The sequence below is a fragment of the Bombina bombina genome, chromosome 5 (assembly GCF_027579735.1).
Source record: "Bombina bombina isolate aBomBom1 chromosome 5, aBomBom1.pri, whole genome shotgun sequence".
In the NCBI taxonomy this organism is placed as follows: Eukaryota; Metazoa; Chordata; class Amphibia; order Anura; family Bombinatoridae; genus Bombina; species Bombina bombina.
The window spans coordinates 757,176,249-757,203,748 of record NC_069503.1 but is presented as its reverse complement, the minus strand read 5'-3'; the positions used below and the strand labels follow the sequence as shown (position 1 = coordinate 757,203,748).

The 27,500-nt window shown below is 34.8% G+C and overlaps 1 protein-coding gene across 9 annotated transcripts in view; it reads left to right on the top strand.

Moving 5' to 3' along the window:
- NFATC1 (nuclear factor of activated T cells 1) overlaps positions 1–27,500 on the top strand; it is a 351,303-nt gene that overhangs the window by 51,725 nt on the left and 272,078 nt on the right. For all 9 annotated transcript variants that reach the window (XM_053714840.1, XM_053714839.1, XM_053714836.1 and 6 more), the window contains exons 3-6: positions 254–413; positions 22,197–22,399; positions 25,136–25,308; positions 27,039–27,179. In XM_053714840.1, coding sequence (XP_053570815.1) covers positions 254–413; positions 22,197–22,399; positions 25,136–25,308; positions 27,039–27,179 — 677 coding nt within the window. The remainder of the gene's footprint in view (positions 1–253; positions 414–22,196; positions 22,400–25,135; positions 25,309–27,038; positions 27,180–27,500) is intronic.

Sequence of the window (27,500 nt, the reverse complement as noted above, 5' to 3'; positions counted from 1 at the left end):
ATTCTGATAGCAGCTTGGAGCATCAGCGATTCGAGCAGCGATTCATCTTCATAAAGCATAGAGAGGTTTTGGCAGCTTCAAGGACTTCTAAATTACTTATGTCATAGCATAAGATCGATTGATAAAAAATTTAAATGTAGATAATGAAGGATGAACTGCTAATCGTGGTCTCTAAACTAATAGTGCCAAATTCCCATGGTGTGGGATAATATACTTTGAGTTAATATTTAATAGCTGTTCTTTTCCATTATAGCCCCTCTCTGCCTGCCCTTGATTGGCATTTGCCGTCCCAGTCAGGACCTTATGAACTTCGGATTGAGGTGCAGCCCAAATCGCATCACAGAGCTCATTATGAGACGGAAGGAAGTCGAGGTGCTGTAAAGGCCTCTACGGGAGGTCATCCTATTGTGCAGGTAAGCATGTTATTAATGACAGGACACAATCTTTATTTTGGCTAGAAATGAAAAAAAAATACATTATGCTCCACGGGGGAGTCAATGGAACAGAGAAACATATTTCCAAGCAATATACACCAATGGCTGAAAAGATAAATCTCAAGATCAAAGATCTGACTGCTGTCATTAAAATAATTGCCCATGAAGTGTTTGATGTAAAAAAAAAACAGTCATATCTATTACAAATACTAATTTTAGCTGTAATTAATATTAAAGGGACAGGAAAAGTCAAATTGAAAATATCATGCTTTAAATAGAATATTCATTGTAAAAAAATCTATTTATTTTTATTATCAGGTTACAAAAGTGTAAATCTAGGTAGGCTCAGGATTGCGCACGTATCTTTAGCGGTCCATGACAACAGTGTTTGCAACAATGTATAACACTCCTAGGAATTATGTTGTAAACACTGCTGCAGACACATGCACGCTCCTGAGCCCAATGAAGCACATTTAAAAATAGAAGTAATCAAGAAAGTTATATATATATATATATTTCATGTACAAGTATCTATGCAGTGAAAGTTTCATTTTGACTTTACTGCCAGTCTAAAGGGACATTGTATTGTAAATGCTCTAATTTGTTAGGACTATGTATTTGCTAATAGCTATTTTTTTTTGTTTTTTTTTACTATGGAGTTTTTCTGCTTCCATTATAATTGTGCCTGATCAAATTTGATTTAAAAAAAAAATGACATTTATAAAATCAGAAACAAATATTAGCTGTATCAACTTTTAGAGCAAAAGTTATTGCACTCATAGGCCTCCTGGGTAGTGACTCATGTCTCACTGAGGCTGGGCCCCCTGAATAAAAAATAACATTCCTTGCCATCAGTGGTGGTTTTAGGGGTGCAACCACAAAAATCAAGGGTGCCAGATAACCTGAATTTGCAAAGTAATGTCTTTTAAGGTGACCATATTGCCCCTTTAAAAAGGGACACATATGAAAAATACATATGTCAGGGCTGTTTAAAGAAATGTTTTGAATAATGTTCAATTTTAAGAACCCTGACATATGTATTTTTCATATGTGTCCCTTTTTAAAGCGGCATATGGTCACTCTTCTTTTAATGCTCAGGTAAACGAAGTACAGGGGGATTACACAAACAAACAAAAATAAAGGTAAGAATACAATAGAAAAAAAGGTTCCTTAACAAACTCCATGAAACCTTCATATTTAGCATGGGGGTCAACTTTTTTTATGCCAAAATGTAATTCTTCTACCCTATCTGTTTTCACCACTTTGAGACCTGCTAACTTCTATTTTTTTTTTTCTAAACATGCCTTGTATGTCTCTGCTGCATCAGCTGTGCCTTAGCTCTCGCTGCAGGGTAAAAATGCTTCTGCTCATATGATAATATGAAACATTTTGGCTTATCTTACAAATTTACACATAGGTTGTATTGTGGTGGAAAAAAAATGTAGATTTGTAAAATGATGTAAAAGTAATGCTTGCAGGGACGTATTAAATAAACTTGCAAAAATAATCCCTGCTGATTAGCTTGGATACTGGAGAAAATCTTTGGAACAAATACTCTTATTTATTTAAAAAGTATCCACAAAACACCTCTTCTGTTGAAGTAACATTATTGTTATATTTTTTTTATGAAAACAAAAAGAACGCATGGTACATGCTTTAGCAAGATTGTAAATTCTGCGTGTTTCTGCGTGGGCAGAACAGCACAAGTGTATCTTACACATGCTTTGAGGTTTGAATAGAACAGGAAATGTACTGAGCCATAATCTGATGAAATTTGCTAAAAGAAAAGTAGCTTTTTGGGCAAATAAAATGAAAAACAAATGAAGTTTAGTCATAGTCTCAAAATAGTTTTATGCTTTTAGTGTAGAAAGCCCACAGTTATGCAATTGCCAGATTTTAGCCATAGCAAACACAAAATATTATTGCAACAATTAATTAATAATATACTTAGTTTTGATTTATGAGGTCAAAAACTGAATATTTCTTTCACAGAAATGTGCCCAAAATAGCTTATAATATAATTAAGAAAAATAAAACATCTAGAAACATTTATAAGTTTTTTTACAATTTATACGCATAAGGGATAGTTAAATGATAGCTGACTTGTATATGCAGCATAGGAAGTATTTTTATATATGAGGTTTTCTTATTAATTAATATTCGTTTTTCAACGACTATTGCATAGATCTCATTGCATCTGTGAACTTTAAAGCTGGTAATGATAACTACGTTTTTATTAAAGTCTATCAATATTTATTTTAATATGTTCTGAATGTTTATTAAACTCAAACATTTTAGTGAAGGAACTTTGTAATGATCATGCATTGTATATGTATGCTATCAATAATATACTGCAGAATATACTGATCCCAGGATCCCAGAAAATAAACTAATTACTGAATATGCCTAAGTCAGACTAGAATTATTACTTAAAGGGACATTCTAAAGCAAACATAGAGGTGGTCGGTTATAGTCTGTCAGGCCTTTTTGTGGGGAGGTTTTGGTGTCACCTTTCATTTTTGGACAGTAACAATCATGGTTTCCGGCTGTTTATCGTAGCTGAGAATGTATTTTTGGTTCACAGAAAAAAGCCCTATTTTTCTTTCATAATTCACATAGAGCATGCAACTTTCTAATTTACTTCTATTAGCAAATTGTCTTCAATCTCTTGGTATCTTTTGTTGAAAAGCAGGGATGTAAGCTCAGGAGTGTGCACGTGTCTGAAGCACTATATGGCAGCAGTTTTGCAAGAATGTTATCCATTTGCAAGAGCACTAGATAGTAACACTATTTCCTGCCATCTAGTGCTCCCGACTAGGCATCTCTTCAACAAAGAATACCATAGAAATTAAGCAAATTTGATAATACATGTAAATTGGAAACGTTTTTAAACTTGTACGCTTTGTCTGAGTCACAAAAGAAAATGTTTGAGTTTCATATCCCTTTAACTGGGAACCAAAAGGATCTTAGCAATAATGATCTATTTTCTGTATGCTTTTCAACAGGTTTTTAAAGACCATTTTATCAAATTTGACAACTAAAGGCACTTGATAAAGAGTTATTGACATATTAGCAATTATTCCAAGATGCTTCTTGTTTTTGCAGATGTGTCAGATGCTCTGAAATGGCCACAGACGCCATTTTAGAAGTGTAATTTTATATATTGTCTAGATTCATCACTATTGTATAGTCTGTGGTGTTTTGTACAGAAACTTATATAAATATGTATTTAATTTGTGATATCTCGTACCGCTACCAAGATCTGCAGGAGAAAATAAAAATAACAACTGCACCATCTAGAAATGGTATGCGGCAATTGCATTCTGTAATCATTTGTTTCTAATTCACATTCACATTGTTGGGATTTGTCAATTACAATACTCATAAATGGGATTTGAAATGGAATCAGTTACCGGGATTTCATCATTTGTCATTCTGTCTTGTTTATTGTGGTCTAAGGTCTTTTGCACAGGTTTTAAAAAAAAAATATAGAAAGTGCAAAAAATTGTGTTTTAATAATTGTGATTTACAATATCAATATCACCATCTTCTAATCTACAGTAAGTTTTCCTGTAATTTTTGAGGCTGCATTATTGCAATGAAGGAAATCTTGTCACTTAGCGGTCTCATGATTTTTAGTGTGAGAACTGTTAAACTCCTGTTCTAGAAGATGAGATCAATTGCGGCCCCTTTCTTCTACTAGAAACTAATTTCATGCACTGTTCTTCTTGATTTCTGATGTAAATCTCGCCAAAGAAAAAAAACAGTGCTTTCTTAATCAATGATTGGAAATAATTGAAAATAAATACTTTTAAATTATTTAATTTTATTTAAAAGATGCCCAGTATACCCACCATGCTTATATACAAATTTAATTCATATTGTTTAGCAGTTATCAGGATGAATTTGAACTACAACAATAGGTTAATCTCACACATGCAAATTATTATTTCCTTAAACACTGTACAGAGGGGTAATGTAACCTTAAAGGGACATGAAACCCAATTTTATGATTCAGATAGAGAATACAATTTGAAAAAAGTTTCCAATTTTATTTCTATTATCAAATTTGCTTTGTTCTCATATTACTCTTTGTAAAAGAGATACCTAGATAGGTAGTGTGCACATGCCTGAAGCACTACATCTGTGATAATGTATAACATTGTTGCAAAACTGCTGTCATATAGTGCTGCAAACATGCACACTCCTGAGCTTACATCCCTTCTTTTCAACAAGAAAATTAAAAAAAAATGACAATAGAAGTAAATAGGAAAGTTGTTTAAAATTGTATGTTCTATCTAAATCATTAAAGAGAAAATTAGTGTTTTATGTCCCTTCAAGAGGTATGAAACAGCCATTGTATATGTCAGCTTCAGTTGATTTCCCAGTTTTGATCCTAGTTTGTCTCAAACAGGCATTGGCCTACCCAGCTCTAATATAATTAGTAACAATACAAATATAGCAGACAGTGTACCTCATGGTAGCTGTTGGTGGTATTAAAAATAATAAAATGACACAATCGCTTGGAGATTACTTTTGTCCCACTAAATATTTGGGTAGCATCAATATGCTATAAAGTTTCCACCATATGGTAATTTTGTTATTTTCAATATTTTTCCTTCGATCCATTGATATATTTTCCCATTTAGCATGTCTGGTCAATATAATCAACAATCAAATGTTACATGTCAATGGAATGTGGATTATTTTGGACTCTCAATGCTTTCAATATAGGTTGTAACATTCAAATGATCAATATGTAACATATGAATGTTTATTACACGCACATTAGCATTTGATATAAGTTAAACACATTCAAAATAGCAAAATGCAAACTTTAAAGGTTCTAAACAAGTATTATAAAGTTATTCAAACTTGGAATGTTCATATAATATCACAAGTTAATTGAAACAGGCCCGTGTCTCTTGTCCATATGCTCCCATAATATATCTAAGGTGCTTAAAAGACATTAACACACATCTGGGAGCCAGGATACAATAATTACATATAATACAGCCAGGCAAACATACCACAAAGCAGACATTTTATAGCTCAATCATAAACGACTGGCACATTTTTATCAGCAATTCCATACAGGTTATTGCAATATTCATATGGCTATCACTTGCCAAATAATACATTCACACATATTTAGAGTGAAAAAAAAAATTTAAGCAGATTATTTCATTGGACCGAATATGAAATGTAATATTTCATTATGTCTGTTTTTTACTTTTTCATTTTAGCACTGCTTATTTTCCTAAATGTGTATGAGATCTATTTTCAAGCAGTATATTCATGTGCTTACACTCACAGATTTTAGAAGAAATTCTGAATATTTTAATTAATATTATGTATAAAGCAGCTTCTTATATGATCTTACTACTACTTGTAAATTAAATTACTCATATGGGTTAAAAATGGATGAGATGTTTTCAGTTATTCTCTTTTTTTTAAAAATGTTTTTATTTTAATAGTGTATCCTTTATATATTGAAAATCCCAAGTGTATCCATAGATAACCTCCCTAAATACATTGTGTCTGCCATGTTTGAGATTAATTAAACTTTATTTGAAAACAAGCTGCTACTGTGATCTTTGTCAGAACTGCAATATATTTTATGGGAATCAAAAAAGAAAAATAACGCTGAAAGTTCTGTAGCTCATTTAAGAGCATTTGCTGTATTTAAAGTTTAAAAGATGACAATTCTGATTTCCATTTATAAGAATATTAATGAGAGCTTCATTTTATTTGTATTTAATAATTTGTAATGTATATGTGATGTGACCTGGGAGCTTGTACCCTGAGATGAGGTTCTGCCGTGCTGCACATCCTTCTCCAAGTGCCACCAGAGACCTCCAGGGACCAGTGGTCCTGTTTTTGGGAGTGGTACTCAGCTACTCGTCTTATCCACAGTGATTAAGTTCTGTGTGAAAGAAGCTCTTCTCTTCCATACAAACACCAGACAAGGCTTAAGGCTCGATGATTGAAAGCTCTTTGGTTTGGCAAGATTATTAATGAATGCTCGCCAGTCTTTCTATTTTCCTGGTGGAATGATCTAAAGCCATTTTTTACCCTGAAAACAGGGTGTCTCACTAAGGGGCGTATGCTGCATTTTCATATGAAATGTGCACAACAAAATTCATATTTTAAACATTAAACAAAACAAATATTTGAACCATTCACACAAAAATAAGCAGGAAAAAAATTGTATTGTTAAGGTGCATCAAAAATCATAACAAAATTCTTCACCAAAAATCGTATGTTAACAAAAAATTGAAATTAGTATGTAATTTACACAAGAATAAATCAAATTAAATATGCACAGTGTAAATCGTAATTGTAGTACACTGGACGTGCAAAAATCACACAGAAATATGAATTTATAAATACAAAATGCAAAGCGTAATTGTTGTTTTTTCGTAAAATGGGCTGAACATGGGCGTTCCATGGGTGTATATGAAAATGTCTCACTAATCCCAGCGTAATTCTATAAAGATTTTCGCACTGCAGATATCACAGTTTTTCTCATCAACTAAAAGGTGGCAAACTTTTGTCAAAACAATGCAAATACTTATAACCCCAATAGAAAAACAAAGGCATACTAAAATATAGGCAAATGAAAGATGCTATAAGCAGAAAGCAGCGTAATGTGAGTTATATTGGCTGCAGGATTTTAATTTTACAGTGCTCTCCCTGCTCCCTGCTAACTTCACACTAAGGAGCAAAGTTTCCCTATCCAGCGAGCTCCATTACTTTTAATAGGAGACATCTCGCAACTCACAGGGACTGCCCCTTTTTTACGATCATTGCACCGGGGCAGCCCTGCAAGTGTCATTGAGAAAAAGATGGTTTGAGCTGGCGAAGAATATATCATCGAGCCCTTAGTGCAGTAGATAGTAACTTATTTAATGGTGAATACACAGCATTTTTATACAGTACAAGCTGTAAAATGTAAACATGCAAAAGCCAATTACATACGGTCCCTTGCTCTCCCCCTTTGTTTCAGATCCCGCTGGGAGATACGTTTTCCAGGGCTTAACAATTAGCCCCGCCTCTTTTATGTCTGGTAATTTTAACAGTGAAGCATCATTTTCTAGTATCATTCAGATGCACATTCTGTGAAAGTTTGGTTCATTTTGGTCACATGGTGTGGTAGCAACAATAGTTTTTGTGTATACCAGGTGCTCACAAGGTAGCATAGCCAGGAAAGGTACAGTAAAACACATTCAAGAGGCTAGAAAAATGTAATGATAAAGATGCTTTTGTGAGGGGATGGGGAATAGAGTTTATTAGGGCAGAAAGGAAAGAAATAAAGGGACTTGTGGCTAGGAACCATCTTTTTAACCCCGACTGGCTGTTTTCCTGTACACAGTGTGATTAATAAAATATAAAACTCAAAGTCTAGAGTTATTTAGTCTCTGATTTCATTGAGTACTTTAATGTACTTCAGGTTATTAAATTTACCTCACTTTACATTTTATTTTCTATTACTGTATGTAGAAAAGCCGATTTAAATATAAACAATTACTTTCCTATTCTTTGCTATGACAAACAGGTCTTGCCGTGCCAACTTCGGGGTTGGACAATACATTCTTTGCGCATGGTTAAAGTTTTTCACAAGTCACAGTGGAATGCAACAACATATTCTTGCTCTGTCATCTATAAAGCCTCCCTGTTATTACACTGAGGAGAGTGTCTCAAACAGATTTTCGAAATCATTTTAAAATGGTAAATACGTTATATAATATCACATATAATTTGAACAAGTTTTCAATATTCTAAACTGCATATTTGACAAATACATAATATAAGGACAATAAAATAGTCCTTTGAATTTCAAATGAGTAGATTTTTTTTCTGGAGAATTTCAAAGTTAATTCCGTTTTCCCTTTATTATTATTATTATTATTATTATTATTATTATTATCAGGTATTTGTAGAGCGCCAACAAGTTCCTTATATAATGTGACAGCCATCAGCCTATCACAAAACATATATATTGGGCACTCTTGCACATGCTCAGAAGGAACTGGTTCCCTTAGAAAGTTTGCTTTAAAAAAAAAAAGTTCACATTTTTATAATGAATAACATTTGTAATAGTTTTGTTTAATTGTATACACTATCTGAATCATAAAAGTTTAATTTTGACTTCTGCGTCCCTTTTAAATAAATTATTTAATTCATTTTGAATGTTCTGGTCCTTAAAGCATGACATTTATGAGCCAATTTCCATGCGGTTATTCAGTCCCATTTTTTTCTTTATTAATCTAAGAGTAACAGATGTTTGCCTTTAAAGGACAGTCTAGTCACAAGTAAACTTTTTATGATTCAGATAGGGCATGCAATTTGAAACAACTTTCCAATTTACTCTTATCAACAAATTTGCTCTGTTCTTTTGATATTTTTTGTTGAAAGCTAAACCTAGGTAGGCTCATATGCTAATTTCTACGTTTTTGCTTGCTCCTGTTTGTGTAAAGGGTCTTTTCATATGCAAAAGAAGGGGGAGGGGGGAGTGTCTTATTTGCCACTTGCAGTGGGCTTTCCAACTGCCTTTTCAACAGAGCTAAACTGAGAGCTTCTAAGTAAGTTTTTAGACAGTTTTATACTGGATTTTTATATCAGTATCTGTGCATCTTATTCTTTATAGTAGTGTCTATTACATGCAGTTATATGAAAATGAGTGTATACTGTCCCTTTAAAGTGCATTTTGACAGTTTTTCACAGCTAGACAGTGCTAGTTTATGTGTGCCATATAGATAATATTGTGCTTACTTTCGTGGAGTTGTGAGTCAGCACTAATTGGCTAAAATACTGTACAAATCTGTCAAAAGAACTGAGATAAGGGAGCAGTCTACAGAGGCTTAGATACAAGGTTATCACAGAGGTAAAACATATATCAATATAACCATGTTGGTTATGCAAAACTGGGGAATGGGTAATAAAGGGATTATCTATCTTTTTAAACAATAAACATTTTAAAGTAAGCTGTCCCTTTAAGTAAGGAGCATGTAGATATGTTCTAGTAAACTTTGTAGATAATACATCTAACACAGTGTGACAAGGTGTATCCTTGACAGATTGCGTTTTTCCACGTCTTTGCTTCACTGGAGCAGCCTGTTTTTACTTAGAGAATCTAGGCCATTTGTCCAGAAGTGGCAGTAGTTTGGAATCATTAAGAATTACAATCATTTTTCAGTGATCTAATTCTCACAAATGACTTAAAGAACTATTAAATACAGAAGAAATGCACATTTAACTCACATGTAATAAAAAACAATGACACACTTCAAATGAGCAGTAGATTTTTATTTTTTTTATTTTTACAAGTTTCAAAGAATCCTTTCTACATCTCTTGTATCATGTGACAGCCATCAGCCAATCACAGACTCATATGTACATACTGTGAGCTCTTGCACATGCTTAGTTGTTGCTGGTGCCTCAGAAAGTGTGCCCCTAAATTAGAAAGTTTATTTTAAGCTGCATGATCTGTCTAAATTATACAAGTTTATTATATTAGATATTTTCTGATGCATTAGTGCAGAAGTTACTAGAGTGTTCTCCAGTGAACAGACTACGATTTTTAGGATATGTAAGCTACCTGCTTTGCAACTCAGTTATTGCACTAAAACTCGGTCAGTTTAACCATGTCACGCTTTGTCTCCCACTCTTCCTTCCTCTCTCACAAGAAACTATCAAGCAAGTAGTCACCATTTATCTTTTAAACATCTAGTTTATCCAGTTTTATAGATGGCAAGATTTGATAAGTAACTGACAAAGATAACAAGTATATGCAGCACAGCATAACCTTTTCTCTGTATGCTTACTCAAATCATATTGCTAAAATAATGTAACTGCAACACACACTGCAGATGGGCCACTCTTGCTATGGTCCCAAAATATGTTTTCATTTTTATTAATTACTACACTTGCATACACTTTAAAGTCAGATTTAGATAACTTGTTATGAAAAGTGAAAATTTAAAGTAGCACTGTTTTGTTAAACACATAGTATAATAGCTAGAATTTCAGTTATCATTAAAAGGATGATAAACACTTTGAGATTGTAATATAAAATACTTGCTTATGGCCAGTAAAGAAACTTTGCAATACACTTTCCTTATTTATTTGCCCCCTTTTCCTGTAATTTATGTCAGAGCCTAACCCTGTCATATATCTTGTCCCTAATTTTGTGGAATAGCTCATTTATAACTGTTACTAAGTGGCCCTCATAAGGGATATGAGATGGGAAGAATAGGCTTTTAAATCTAGTTACAATATAGCAGTACTGACATTATGGAATTAGGAAGCCCAAAATCACAGTTAACGTACCGGAAAATGGGAAAAAAACATAATAACATTATATTGATAAGGTTTATTTTATTAAACACAATTAAATATTTTATATTACAGTGTATAATGTCCCTTTAAATAACAGTAAAATGAGGAAAATACATAATGGATGTATAACTTATTGAGGGCCAGATTACAAGTGGAGTGCTAAATATCATTTTCATAAAGCGATACGTTTGCTTCACTGTGTAATACCAGCGCATGCTAATTTGCGCAGGTATTACAAGTTAACAGCAATGTGAGTGTGAGCTGGGAAGCATTGCGCTCACAACAGTACGCTTCCATAGGCTCCAATAGGAACCTCGTTCTGATGCTGTCATAGACGGCATCAGAACCTAGCCACAGCGAAGGAGGTAAGTTACGCAGCGATGGGCAGCAAATATAAATATATATGTATATGCTGATATACATATATATTTACTGATATAACACAGTTCCCATAGACCGCAATATAAAGGCAAAAAACTATAATGCCCTCTGGTTAATTTTCTGAGCGCTATTTGCTACCGAGATAATTTGCTCGTTTGCGGACACACGATAATTTAATGCTCCACTTGTAATCTAGCCCTTAGTTTTTACAATGCGTAATTATGTTTTATGAGTGATCTCATTCAGTGATTACTATTGTTCTGCTTTAACATATAATAGTCATACGCATACACCCAAGCACACACTCTTGGTACCACTTTAATTTGAAATACTTTTTATTTTGTATGCCGTCTTTTGGTAACCCCTATCATGCAGACAGGCACCCTTACACGGTAACACATCATATATTTTGAAGAGGTGTGAACTATTTTTGTGTGTGCATGTAAAAAATCACTTACAATAAAGTAAAATGAACAAAGAACAGATGTCTTTTGCAAAAAGGGTATACAGATTTTATCACTTAGTTGGTTTATTTTGGTTACAAATAAAAAGGATCCATATGAAATCCATACATCATAACACATGCAGCTGACCTCTGAGATTAATGCATACAGACTTTAAGAAGCAATGTTGCTGTATAGTTGGCTCAGCAATCAACCAGACATACCATTATTTTTAGCGTACCTGCCAAATACTGGGTATACAAAATGAGGCAAGTGATACATTTTTATATGTCTGGCTGTAACAAACATCTGGCTTTGATTCCTAATTTTACATCTTGGCATTAGGGGCTGTTTGCTTCTAAAAGTATTATCAGGAAGTTCAATTTGTATGAAAGACATGATTAATCATTACTAGAAAAATAAAGAGGTTACAATCTTATTATAAAGAAAAAAATAATAATTTTGGGAGGTATACAAGATACAAAATAATTGAAAACAAATGCGTGAAGGCAAAAGGCAGTTTCTGCCTCTACTGCCGACATCTGAGATTAAAAAAATAGTATATAAATGTTAACTACAATGTTGCTGGCGTTTTTAAATTAAAAAAAACAATGCTTACTTGTTATGCTTGTGGAGGCTTGGCCCCCGGCTCTCAGTATAGCTGTTGGTATTGTGCTTTTGAGCCTGTCAGTTTCATACATGTGTGCATAAATGTGGTTTTAAAAACACTCATTTAAAGGGACACAAGTCAAAATTAAACTTTTATGATTCAGAGAGAGCATACAATTTTAAAACAACTTTCCGATTTACTTCCATTACCAAAATGTGCACCGTCTTTTTATATTTACACTTTTTGAGGTACCAGCTCCTACTGAGCATGTGCAAGAATTCACAGAATATACGTATATGAATTTGTGATTGGCTGATGGCTGTCACATGTTACAGAAGGAGTGGAAATAGACATAACTTTGAAATTTGTCATAAAAAACTACTAATTTGAAGTTTAAACTAAGTGCTTTTGCATTGTCTTTTCATCATGTATATGGTCCTTTAAATAGCTTAACATCTATAACTTTTTTAAGGGACACAAAGGGCAAAATAAACTTTCAGAGTATGTGATTTTAAAAGACTTTTCTATTTTCTTCTGCTATCAAATTTACTTTGTCTCTTGGAATCCTTTTTTAGAAAAGATAGCTAGCTCAGGGCAGCAATGCTCTACTGGGAACTGGCTGGTGATTGGTGGCTACACAATATTCCTCTGATCCTTGTCTCACTAGAAACAGCAAGTTAACCAATAATGCATTGCTGTTCTGGAGCAGACTTTATTTAACTGCAGGGGTTAAACAAGCAGTAGTGCTATAATAAATGCTCTAACACATTAGAGCATTTTATTTTTTTACTTTTATGTTCTTTTAACTTAGTGTCTTGCCTCATGAGAGTGGGACTTTAGTGATGTCACTTTGGGTCCGATGATCTAAAGCTCTCTGCTTTCTGAGATTATCCGAGAAGTCTTGCCAGTACTGTCAGGTCCCTCAAAGAATTGTAGAAAGGAAATTGTAGCTGTTTATCTTGCTATGTAAGAGCTAGATGTGAAGGAGAGACATATATCTTGCAATATAATGGTCAAAAAAAGCCCCCGAAGGTTTTGTGTGATTTCTCTCCACACCAGAGAGTTTCTAATCTTCAGGACCTAAGGGCCCAATTCTCAAAAACTTGCTTGCATGGAGAGAAATTGTCAGCTTATTTTACTGAGCATTATGTTGTAAAGTAAGTGTCTCTTTCACATAAATCATATTGGTATAACTCCCCTTAATGAGATATGCAGGTCCCACGGTAAAAATTGCCACTAAAACACTGCCTGAGGAGCCTCATAATACAGTCAGAGTATCTCACCAGATCAGACCAGAAAGGTTTAGTGAATCAGGTCCTTAGTGTGCAAAGAAATATTAAAAAAAAAAAAACATTTTATTTTGTATTTTATGATATTGTGATATATGTATTTCTCTTCAATGCCTCCTCAGTGATTTATTCAATATATTCATATCCTTTTAATGCCTTTTACCACTTTATAGCAACTTCATAGCCATCGCTGTAGGATGTTCTGGTCCTGAACAATAGCGTGGCAGCAAGAAATCATTAAGGCTGATTCTGTTCAGTGATTCAGTCAAGTAGTGTGCGTTCACTCTTGTGCGTTATTTGGCTTTTGTCCCTGCTTTGCTACTTGTTTGGAAGCATGAATGATATCATTAATAATCTGGCAGCCATGAATACGGCTTGCAGTTAGGGGAGAATCATCATTCAAGCTGTTATCTTGTGAAACCAAAAAAATAAAAGTACCAGCATTCCAGAAGGGAAAATGTAACAGGGGACATTGCATAAACAAATCATATAACCAACATGTCATCTTGTTTTCATTCTTAAAAGCCTCCTCACAAAATCTAACGTCCAAAACAGTGGCAGGTTCAAGCTGTTTGAGATGCGCATACATTTGAAAAATAGATGCTTTGTACCCGCAGTATTCAGTACTCCTCTCAATCTGTGTACTCACTAGTAAGCTAACGTTTTAATAAGAAACCATTGTTTGTGGAGGTCTCATTAGAAGACATACTACAATGCAAATATACAAAAGGAAACTGGGTGGGTTTGTTGATGAATCTGACAAAAATATGGGCATCTATTGTGCCTGAAAAATTGTTTAGTTTTGCTGCATTTTTATATGGTGGAAGATAGTTTAAAGGTCAGTTCAACCAAGTTCAAAGGCAAGTGATATATATTATTATTGACCTCATACAACATATATAGAAGAAAAATGTATAAACTAATTGATGTGAGATGTGTATACAGATACAAACTTTGCAGTGCTGGGAGATATGTTGTAACTGTAAAACTGTTTTTACCTTACTTTGTTTCCAATGACTTGTTATACCAGCTGCAGAGTATAAAATTAATGAGAAACTGGTGATTTAGGTCTATCAATAAAACAAGGATTGTACATAGAAAAATATCGGACCTCTGAAAAGTATAAGCATGCATACTGTATGTACTCAGTACTTGGTTTGGGCCCCTTTTGCAGCAATTACTGCCTCAATGCGGCGTGGCATGGAAGCTATCAACCTGTGGCACTGCTGAGGTGTTATGGAAGACCAGGATGCTTCAATAGCGGCCTTCATCTCTTCTGCATTGTTTGGTCTCATGTCTCTCATCTTTCTCTTGGCAATGCCCCATAGATTCTCTATGGGGTTCAGGTCAGGCGAGTTTGCTGGCCAATCAAGCACAGTAATCCCACAGTCATTGAACCAGGTTTTGGTGCTTTTGGCAGTGTGGGCAGGTGCCAAGTCCTGCTGGAAAATGAAGTCAGCATCCCCATAGAGCTCGTCTGCGGAAGGAAGCATAAAGCGCTCCAAAATCTCCTGGTAGACGGTTGCGTTGACCCTGGACTTAATGAAGCACAGTGGACCAACACCAGCAGATGACATGGCTCCCCAAATCAACACAGACTGTGGAAACTTCACACTGGACTTCAAGCATCTTGCAGTATGTGCCTCTCCATTCTTCCTCCATACTCTGGGTCCTTGGTTTCCAAATTAGATGCAAAATTTGCTCTCATCAGAAAAGAGGACTTTGGACCACTGAGCAACAGACCAGTTCTGTTTTTCTTTAGCCCAGGTAAGACGCTTCTGACGTTGTTTGTTGTTCAGGAGTGGCTTGACAAGAGGAATACGACATTTGAAGCCCATGGATCCGTCTGTGTGTGGTGGCTCTTGATGCACTGACTCCAGCCTCAGTCCACTCCTTGTGAAAGTCCCCAACACTTTTGAATGACCTTTTCCTGACAATCCTCTCCAGGCTGCGGTCATCCCTGCTGCTTGTGCACCTTTTTCTTCCACACATTTCCCTTCCACATAACTTTCTATTAATGTGCTTTGATACAGCACTTTGGGAACATCCAACTTCTTTTGCAATTACAATTTGAGGATTCCCCTCCTTATGGAGGGTGTCAATGATGGTTTTCTGCACAACTGTCAGGTCAGCAGTCTTTACCATGATTGTGATCCCTACTGAACCAGACTGAGAGACCATTTAAAGGCGCAGGAACCCTTTGCAGGTGTTATGGATTAATTATCTGATTAGAGTGGGACACTTTGAGCCTAGAATATTGCACCTTTTCACAATATTGTAATTTTCTGAGATTGTGGATTTGGGGTTTTCATGAGCTGTAAGTCATAATCATCACAATTATGACAAATCACGACTTGAACTATCTTGCTTTGCATGTAATGAGTCTATCTCATATATTAGTTTCACCTTTTAAGTTGCATTAGTGAAATAAATGAACTTTTGCACAATATTCTCATTTTTCGAGTTTCACCTGTATTATCTCTTTCTGTAAACCAAAATCCAATACTTTGAAAGAACTGGAATTGAAAATTAACATTTTCTTGCTTATCTCTTCTACCTCCTACTGGGAGTGTAATTTCTTCTCCTGGCTATGTTTATACAGCTTTTCTTAAGCCAACAGTTAGGTATAGAAACCTTCAGTATAGGTAGGGATACTACAAGCAAAATCAGCTATTTGCAATGCTGAAATAAATTAAAAGGAGCTATTTGTAAACAATTGAATGCACTCCAACAGGTAAAATGAAACATTGGAAACAACTTAAAGGGACAGTCTACACCAGAATTTTTATTGTTTAAAAGGATAGATAATCCCTTTATAACCCATTCCCTAATTTTTCATAACCAACCCAGTTATGTAAATACACTTTTTACCTCTGTGATTATTTTGTGTCTAAGCCTCTGCAAACTTCCCCCTTTTTCAGTTCTTTTGACAGACATCCATTTTACCCAATCAGAGCTGGCTCACTGGAACTCCACGTTCATGAGCACAGTGTTATCTATATGACACACATGAACTAACACCCTCTAGTGGTGAAAACTGTCAAAATGCCCTGAGAGAAGAGATGGCCTTCAAGGGCTTAGAAATTAGCATATGAACCTCCTAGGTTTAGCTTTCAACTAAGAATACCAATAGAACAAAGCAAAATTGGTGATAAAAGTAAATTGGATTTTTTTAAAAAATTACATTCTCTATCTGAATCATGGAAGTTTATTTTGGACTAGACTGTCCATTAAAAGGGGAGAACATTTTAGGGTATACTGTTCCTTTAATATGACCTTTAACTTATATTTATTAACCCTTTGGCTGCTAAGCCATTTCCCACCTGGGTGCTAATATTTTTTTTATTATTATTATTTTTGAAATATTTTAAAACATATTTTTTTTACTTTTTTTTTTTACAGAGCCCCAAGATTTACACTGTTGGAAAGGTTAGGCGATTACCTTTCCAACAATGGATCTTGGGGGTCTGTAGCTGCTTAGATGCCTGAGATACAGGCTTCTAAGAAGCATGCCCCCTCCTCCTATACTTAACATTGTTAAGTATAAATAAAGTTGCGTGGTGACGTCATCACGTAATTGCGCGTGACGTCACCGCACATCACGTGAAGCCCCGGCGATGCCTGTCACTCTACAGGCACGATCGCCGGGGTAGGAGCAGTAAGGAGCCCCCAGATCTCCCTCAAGGTGGGAGAGTGCTCATGACGGCTCAGAGCCGTCATTAGCACCAGAGTGAGAAACTCTGTGACGGCTCAGAGCCGTCATTAGCACTCAAAGGGTTAAAAGAGATAGGAAAGTAAAAAATAAACTTGGATGATTTAGAGAGAGCATTTAATTTTAATAAACTTTTACATTCACTTCTATTTTCAAATGTACTTTGTCCTCTGCGTATCCTTAGTTGAATAAGAATATGTAAATATCTTTCAATATTGGGAGCTGTTGATTAGTGTCTACACACATATGCCTCTTGTCATTGGTTCACCAGGTGTTTTCATCAAGCTCCCAGAAGTGAATTTCTGCTTCGGAGCTGACTTTAACAGGGGTTAAACATGAGATTATAGAGTTTAATTTTTTTTTTACATTTTGGTTTTGACATATAAACAGGAAAGTAAAATACAGTGAGCTGTGGCAACAAGATAGTTAACACCTTAACACCAAAAGAAGTGGAGTAATGTGTCACTGACTGTGCCATCAGGGGCACACACAATTTAGTAATAATGGTTACTTTTCTTTTTATAGTATCGTTGCTTGAGCATTAGAAAGTATTTGTTCATAGTTCACGCTTACAGATTATTGTTTTCTTGGACAGGCAGAGAAGTTGCTTTTAAAAAAACAACGCTAGAAATCAGTTTTGACAACAACTTTGTATTTTTTTATGATGCAGTTTCATATACTCATGTTATCGGGAACAGATAACATATAGTAATGTTTTTCTCATTTTATTGCAATGTTACATGTACGTAGAGATTCATTGATAAAAAATATACTCTGTTAAATAATCCATAATGAGTGCAATGTTGTCCTCTTCAGAAAAAAAAAAGTTTGGTTAGATTCCAGACCTTAAAGTAAAAGAGAACAAATTATACACGTAGACTAAACACAGAGCAGGTCTCTCTCCAGCTTCATTGACTTGCAGATGAAACATTACAGGGTCATTATAAATACCCTTAATGAGAACTGTGGTTCATGGCCTTTTACAAGATTTGTTCATGTAATCTCTTCCCTCTGTACCATGTTAAATCTCAATAGAAGAGGCTGTTTGTAGTTATTCATCTCCTTAAATGGTTGGAGACCTGTGTGTCAAAGCAGAGAAAGATTTGCCTTCAGGGAGATGCAAATGAACACATTCAGCGAGAGGAGCACATTCTTCTCTGCTGCTAGAGAACTGCTTCTATTCTTCACCAGAATTAGGAACAAAGATGCACTAGTGACACAGCCATTATTTAATACATCCCCATCCATACATTTTACAATATGCAAACTAGTTTATTTCCAAGCAAGGTATATGGAGATGTCTGTATACAGTTAAACTTGCAGTACCACGTCTCTAGCGTGAATGCCTATGTCCAGTATTAACCATCAATGATCAGATCTTACAGATAAAATTATACATATATTGGCAAACAAAAGCTGCCAAGTAATTTAGTACACCCCAATCTATATTTAAAGGGACTTTCAATTCTATTGTTATTTGTATTAATAATAATATATCTATACTGTATATATATATCTATACTATATATTTTAATATGCACAGTCCTGTCTTGAATAAGCAGAAGTTTCTTGTCATGCTGGTTGTATCCCACTCCACAAATCGAACTGTAGAACTTGTTTGTAACTGTTGGTGAGCGTTAGATGAAGTACACAGATAATACTGCAGTATCAGATATGGTTTTGTCTAACATTTTTTCAGTCAAAAAATATTTTGCACATGTTTAAATGCTGCTCTTTTTTTGTACACATGACAGAAATATTTAAAAACAATATCCCTTTAAAGGGACATAAAGCCCTTTTTTTTCTTTGAGGATTCAGATAGAGCACAATATTTTAAACAACTTTCCATTTTACTTTGGTTATCAAATTGTCTTAGTTTTCTTGTTATCCTTTGTTGAAAAGCAAGGATGTAAGCTCAGAAGTGTGCACCTGTCTGCAGCACTATATGGCAGTAGTTTTTCAACAATGTTATACATAATCAAGAGCACTAGATTGCAGCACTATTTCTTGTCATGCACGTGCACACTACCTACCTATGTATCTGTTCAACAAAGAATATCATGAGAAGGAAGCAAATTTGATAATAGAAGTAAATTGGAAACTTTTTTAAATTATATTCTCTGAGGCCGAATTATCAAAGGTCTTGCTGACCTGATCCGACAGTGCGGATCAGGTCTGCCAGACTTCGCTGAATACGGCGAGCAATACGCTCTCCGTATTCAGCATTGCACCAGCAGCTCACAAGAGCTGCTGGTGCAACGCCGCCCCTGCAGACTCACGGCCAATTGGCCGCCAGCAGGGGGGTGTCAATTAATCCGATCGTACTCGATCGGGTTGAATTCTGGCGATGACTGTCCGCCTGCTCAGAGCAGGTGGACAGGTTATGGAGCAGAGGTCTTAAGACCGCTGCTTCATAACTGCTGTTTTTGGCGAATCTGAAGACTCGCCAGGAACACGGGCCCACAAGCTCCAGGTGTAGGTGAATAGCTACCCTTTTGTATTGTTTTTAATAAAAAAAAAACCCAGAGAAAGGTCTCTTTTCAAAACTGTGCTGAGCAATTAAAAATGGGGATTTGAATAAACAGATTCAGTTTTTTTGTCTCTTGATAGGACAACACAACTTCACTTGAAAAACGTTATTGTTTTATAAATGTATTATTTTTTTAAATCTGCAGATTGAAATTTCAATGCTACATGTTAATTTGAAAGGCTTGTTGTTTTCTATTTTGCATATGTGCTGTTGCATAATAATGTTAAATCCATGAGTGTCCACAGGATTTTTTATGGAGGGAGGGGGGCAGAAAATAAAAAATTGCCAACCATAATATCAATGTAGACAAAATAAATACATAGTTAATGTTTTATAACCTTAAAGCAAGTATCTAGTTACAAAATTTCCCATTATTTTATTGACCACACACTATATAGAGGGACCCATAATGTGAATTGTGAATAGGGGGTGTGGATTTATTTTTGGTACAACATATAGCACAGTTCCCTTATTACTGCCATTACTAGGAGATTACCTGCTTAGCAGTGAAGCGAGAAGGCTTAGACATAGCTGCACAGCATCTACAACAATGTGTAAGAGTGGTATATGGTTTGTGCATATGGGGTATCATTGGCTATGAAAGGTATATCCTGCAGATTGTTTAGAATCCTCCGTCGTGCTCTGTCATGCTGGGCACGTGGGGTTTTACAGGCAGGTGATATGTAGCAGTACTTACTAGTATCCTTAGTTATTATTATATTATTGTATGCACATGACATGGGGCACATGCCCTACTCGCCTTGCATTGGGCACTGACATTATTATTGTTATTATTAGTGAATATATACCGCAGTACTGCCAGGTGTTTCTGCCCCTCTGGGAAGCACCTAGTAATACTATTTACATTTTACACTAATTTAATGGGTTTTATTGTTCTGGATGTGTATATTAAGCATGTGCCCTTTCTATGTCAACATTGGGCACCTGGGCTGCAATAGACCCTATGGAAGCTTCCACTGATATTATCTGTCCCTTTTATTAACCAATTTTTAAAGTCAGGGCAGGGAATATTTGTCAGCACCTATCCTTCACATTGGGCATGTGAGTTATTGCTGGTAAGATTGGTTGTATAAAACAGCCTCCACTATTAATATCTGCCTGACACAATTGTTGAGTGGGAGATCAATCAGGACATTGTATGGGCTTGCTTTTTTGATAATCCCTTTTCTCAAACATAACATGTAGGGTATTATGGGTCTGTTTCTTACATTGCTCACCAAGGATATCAATAAAGGCTAAAGTTTATGGCATTTAAACAGCCTCCTATATACCTTATGTTACTAACAGCTATATAGAGGGTACAATTACTGAACTGTGTGTTACTGACAGCCAAAAGAGGGTAAAATTGTGTGTGTGTGTGGGGGGGGGGGGGTTAACTTATAGCAACAATGAGGGTAAAGTGCTGAAAGATAAATACCAATTACTGTAATACAAAAAAATGTGAGTATAGGCAGGGCAAGTCTGGTGGTGGGACATGGGTGGGTGGTAGATGACTGACAGAGAGGTAAAGGGATTCCTTTTCACTCTTTTCACTCGGGCATGGAAGATTGCTTTTCTAAGAATATATGAATAAAGTGCTCTGCCAATTTTAATTTTCCATTTTTATGCTTTTTAAACATAAATACCTTGTCTTATTTATGAAAATATCATAAAAGGTTCCATTGGCAGTTCCTATAGTAAAAAAAGCAACATTATGAAAGCATGTGTTAACTAAAAACTGTACATTATTAGCTTTTTCAAAGATCAATTCATTTCTAAATACAAAAAAAAAAAGCTTCTGTTTTATTCTGAGGATCCTGGGTGCTTCTAAATAGGAAACAAGTTGTACCCTTAGCCCCTAAATGATTGCTTGTGCATGTGGCGCTTGGTATGAAACAGAATCATATTCCTTTTGGAACTGCAAAGCACAGAATCTGAAGAAAATGCACACAATGTAATCTATCTGATCATACCTTGTGAATGCATTATGTTTAATTGCAAATAAGAGGAAAAGAAGATACAATTGAATAATGTTGTTTAAATAGAAGTAAACTTCATGTTTTTATGTAGCTCGTTAGATGCCCTTTAGGTTTACACTAAGAATACAGCTTAATAAATATTACTAAGCCATGTCAGCCCACATTGTGCATTTATGCAGGAGGTGGAGACACCCTATAGTTTCTAAATGATTACAGCTTCGGTATATAAATATGAAATATTGCTTGCCTGCCTCAGGTCACTGAAATAATGAGATATTTTTCAGACTTACACCTTTTTTATTACACCAATATTGCTGGGCAAAAATACGGCCTAACACTCAGCACCTGTCCTGGAATTAGTTTTTTCTTCATTTTCCTTCTTTTTAAAATTGTAGCCCCCGTCATAAAGGATTTAATTGTTTCCAAGCAGTTTCACATGTATGATTCTTCTAACTAAACCTTCTGTTCTCTTGCCAGCTACATGGGTACTTAGAAAGCGAGCCTCTCACCATCCAGCTGTTTATCGGCACGGCAGACGATCGCCTGCTGCGACCCCATGCCTTCTATCAAGTCCATCGTATCACCGGCAAGACCGTTTCCACCACAAGCCATGAAACAATCATCTCCAACACCAAAGTCCTGGAAATCCCTCTCCTGTCTGAGAATAATATGAAAGCCATGTAAGCTCAAACCACCTGCCTACCAGCCACTTTCCTGCACCTCTGCCCATTAGGGATTTCAATATGTGCTAATTTTGTTACGTAAATCCCATAAATATTCCAGCTTTTCCCAATCAGCCCTTTAAAACGCTTTTGAAGTAACCTCTCCTCATTTTACTATCTTAATAAACCTTAAAATATTTTTGACAACTGATTGCGTTTAGTTCTAGTGTTTCAGCCCGTGCGGCTGTTGCCTTTTATAAAGCACGTCTCAGTTACAGAGCTGTAAATATCTTCCACTTCAGCCTCAGTACTCGGTTAATGTCATGACACTTATTGGAGCTTGTATTCTAAAGTGCAGTGCTTTTGCAAGCATATGATTAAGCTGCACAAGAGAGTAAATAAATATATATATATATGATTTTTTTAAAAAAAGTATAATAAAAAAGCAATGTAATATACTAGTATTGTTGTGCATTTAATAGTAAGAGAGACCTAGGAGCGCCTAACATAGGCAGAGGAAGTGAATACAACTGATCATGCTTACTGATAACTTGATAAATAGTTAAAACTTGTATAGGTATAACTGGATAAGTGGGTGAATAGGAGACGTTCTAAGGTGTCTCAAAAAATATATTGTAATCTTGATTAGGATTAATACAAATTTAATACAATATTGATATAATTAAAATACATTGGGTTAAAAACATGGATCCATGGTACAATATACGCAAATTACATAATGCAATAACATACAATTGATAAAAGAAAATAATAAAATGATAGTTGGACAATTTTAGCTGGAAATGGGAATAATATCCCCTGCACACAGTGTGTAGTGTACAAAAAATGCAGTGACAATATGTGATAATAGGGGTACTCCCTTAAAACTAAACGATGTGGAAGTGTTCAAAGCTGGTTTAAAGAAAAAATGAAGAAAAAAATGAATGAAAAACCAAAAAATGTAAACAAGCCAAAAATTAAAAAATTAAGCAGATATGTGTCCGTGGTAAAGTTAGTGATAAAAAGTTCGTGATAAAAAGTTCCAAAAAAAGATGTGTGATAGTGGATAAATCTTCCTTAAGTGTCCTCAAAAAAATCCATACAGTGTGGTGGGTGAGGGAATGTCCGGTAAACCCTGGGTTCAATCCCTATATCCAACCTGTAAAAGAAATCTAAAATAGTGCAATAATGCTAATAAATAAACATATATTATAAGAAAAAAGCTCACTAATTTAGGGCATAAATTGGTGAGCTTTTTTCTTTGGTTTTCTAGACAAATATAAGATAAGGAAGCAAGTGTGTGTACACAAAGGGATAACATAATGAGATCTGATATTGCCTGAAGCTCAACCCATTGTAATAGGCTGTGGTTTAAAAGCACAAACCCAGCTACTTCATATACACAAATAAACCTGAAAATTTAATTTCTCATACATTTTATGTATAACAAGTCATTGAAAATACATTCATATAAAAACAGTTTTACAGTGTACTGTCCCTTAAATGTACAGTATTTAGCATATTGTTCGGTAATTAGTTATATGCATATATGGACCTATTTACATTTCAGATGGGCATTGAACTATTGTTCAAAGTTTCTGTGTCTTTGTCACAAAGAAAAACATATAGTTTACATAAAGTTAAAATATGTCATTTTTAGCCTGTTTTGCTTTGTGCTGAAGCTTTACAATATATATATATATATATATATATATATATATATATATATATATATATATACATATATATATATATATATATATATATATATATATATATAAAAATCCAAAGAAATTAAGGTATAGCGCAAAAACAGTCCAAAGACACCTCCTCTTAAAAAGTGAAAGATTTTAATGTAATCCAAGTTTTAAAAGACATCGTAGTACAAAAATAGGAGTTAAAAAATGTTATAACTCAGTGTGTACAGAGACACCTGTCTGCAAAATATATATATAGATATATATATATATATAGATATATATATATATATATATATATATATATATATATATACAGTCCCATAGAAGAGCACTCTCACTTCCAATTCAATATGCCTAGTAATGAAACTTGCACTCACTGGTCTTTCTTAAAAACCACTCTTTTATTGTGACGTTTCGGAGACAAAGTATCCCCTGAGGGCCTGAGGTCTGAGGAAGGGGATACTTTGTCTATGAAACGTCACAATAAAAGGATGGTAAGAAAGACCAGCGAGTGCAAGTTTCGTTACCTTTATATATATAATTAGTCCTGCAAGTCATGTTTTTACTGTAGAGATAGATTTGCTTTCTGGGGACCCCTTGTCCCAGAGCAAAGATAAAAGAGGAAGAAAGATAAAGATGAGATAGAGAAAGTGAAATAAAGTTGTAATTTGGGGAACATGGGAAATGAGAAAGTAACAAAAAAAAGGTAAAATTGGATGAAAATAGATAGACAAAGGAAGCTTTGGTGAATGGGAGAGTTGAGGTAATGCATACAAAGATGAGAAACAAAAAAGTGAAAAGGGGGAATGGGTTTTATATTGTTACCAGTGTGAATTTAAATCTGCTGTGTTACACAATGTGCTGTTAGTATTTACTGGTCTTCTAAGTCACAGCCATTTCTTCCATCCCATGGATGTTGGCGAACCTCCAGATCCCCTATCTATGTTTCATATGTTAGCATATTAATGATAAAGGGGCATAGCAGTGTACTTTGGTAGAATACATACTGTATGCTCTTGTTTGATCTTCCATTTTACTATTTGTCTTTTAACAGTATTGATTGTGCTGGAATATTAAAACTCCGTAATTCAGATATCGAGCTTCGAAAAGGAGAAACTGATATAGGAAGAAAGAACACAAGAGTTCGCCTGGTGTTCCGTGTCCACATTCCACAAGCCAATGGGAGAACTATAACTCTACAAGTGGCATCAAATCCAATTGAGTGTTGTACGTAATAACTAAGCTTTGAACAACATTTTCCCTCCATATTAATATCTAATTGAGTGTTGTGTGTAATACAAAGTCTAGTAAACGTTTTTTACTTCATTTAAAATAACTTTAGTTGTTTCATATTTAGCCTTAAAAATGTTATTGTTTTTGTGTTAGAACTTTATATATAAAGTTAAAGAGACAAAAATGCAATTTATTATTGCTCTATTACTTTCATATTACTATGTGTTTTACCCCTGACAAATAATTAAATACATATTTAAAACAACTCCAGAGGAGCAATGCACTACTGGGACCTAATAGAACACATTTGGTAAGCCAATGACAGGAGGAAAATGCATGTAACTACTAGGACTGTGCATTCAGATAATTCATTATGATCCAAAGACAGAATAAGGTGTCTGCTTGCGGCATGCGGCTCTTTTCGGAGTCGCATTTATTCTTGTAAAAGTGAAACACACTAAGATCTGGAATTCAATGAATGATTCGCATGCAAAGGCCTAGTAGCCACCAATCACCAGTTAATTCTCAGTACTGCATTTCTGCTCTTGAGCCTAAATATTAATGTTTTTCAACAAAGGATACCAAGTCAACAAAGATTTTTGATTTTTGATACATTTTTGATAATTTTGATACTAGAAGAACATTTTAAAGGTGTCTTAAAATTGCATGCTCTGTCTAAACCATAAAAGTTTTAATTTTTCGTTCTTTGTATTCATTTCCCAAAAAGAAGAACAGAGAAATAAGAGATAATACAACTCATAATGCATTCAATTTAAACTTTGAACACTATATTCTATATAATTTAACAAATCAGAGCACAATTTCAGAGGAGGAAAATAGTACATATTCATAATCAAAACACAAAATTAGAATATAAGGACTAATACATCTTGATCTTCCCCTTCCTAATTCGAACCTTCCTCATATCTTCCTTCATCAAAAATAAAAAAAATCACCCCATGCTTCTTATCTACACCACCTCTTAACTAAAAAAAGAAATTAATATTCCTCACTTCAATTACTCTCCCTGCCTAACTGTATAACTGAGTTCTCATTTCTTTTATAGTCAGTATTTAAAGTGATTGTAAAGTTTAATGAATAAGTGCCCGGTAACTAAAAATAATATTAAAAACAGGTGCACTTTCATTCATTAAACTTTACAATGAAGCTTATTTTTTAAAATACTTATCTTTACGTTATGGTAAACACAAAGCCAATTCTCCACACGCAGCTCCTGCTTTCTTTAGCACAGTGTTTCCCAACCTCAGTCCTCAAGTACCCCCAACAGGCCTGGTTTTCATTATAGCTGAACCAGTGCACAAGTGGAGTAACCAGCTGATCAGTAACCAACCTGCTTTCATCCATCAACTGATTATTTCACCTGTGCTCTAGTTCAGCTATAATGAAAACCAGGACTGTTGGGGGTACTTGAGGACCGCGGTTGGGAAACACTGGGGCAGATCGATGACGAATCCGGCTTCCTCCAATTGTTGTGTCCCCCTTTTGGCATCCAGCTCATGAGGCATGCAATGATTAGAGGAAGCAGGGTTGTCATCAATTTGGTGTTTTGAAGATAATCATAAAATAAAACCTTATGTGTATATATATATATATATATATATATATATCTTTATATTATTGAGGTGTATAAATTTATATTTAGTCTATACTTACCCAGTCAATTATGTTTATGTAATAAGCATGTGTATATATTTCTTCTACAGCTCAACGATCAGCTCAGGAATTACCACTGGTGGAGAAACAGAGTATTGATAGCTTTCCAGTGATTGGCGGGAAGAAAATTATTTTGTCTGGACATAATTTTCATCAAGATTCCAAAGTCATTTTTGTTGAAAAAGCACCAGGTATGTTTTATACGGTTTTATAGAGATTGGCAAACATTTCTAATCTATACATCTGCAATCATACCTACCGACAAATATTCTTTATCTAGTGGCATGGACTTATAGGGACTTAAAAGGGCAGAAAAAAATGCTCATATGTTATTATATTTTATTTTGCACTATTGCTTGCATGTAACTATCTGTTTCACCACTGCATAGGGATTAAAGTATAGTTAAAGACAGCTCCAAAGCAGCAATGCACTACTGGGAGCTAGCTGAATACATCTTGTGAGCCAATTACAAGAGACAAATTTGTGTAGTAACCAATAACTGTCTAGCTCC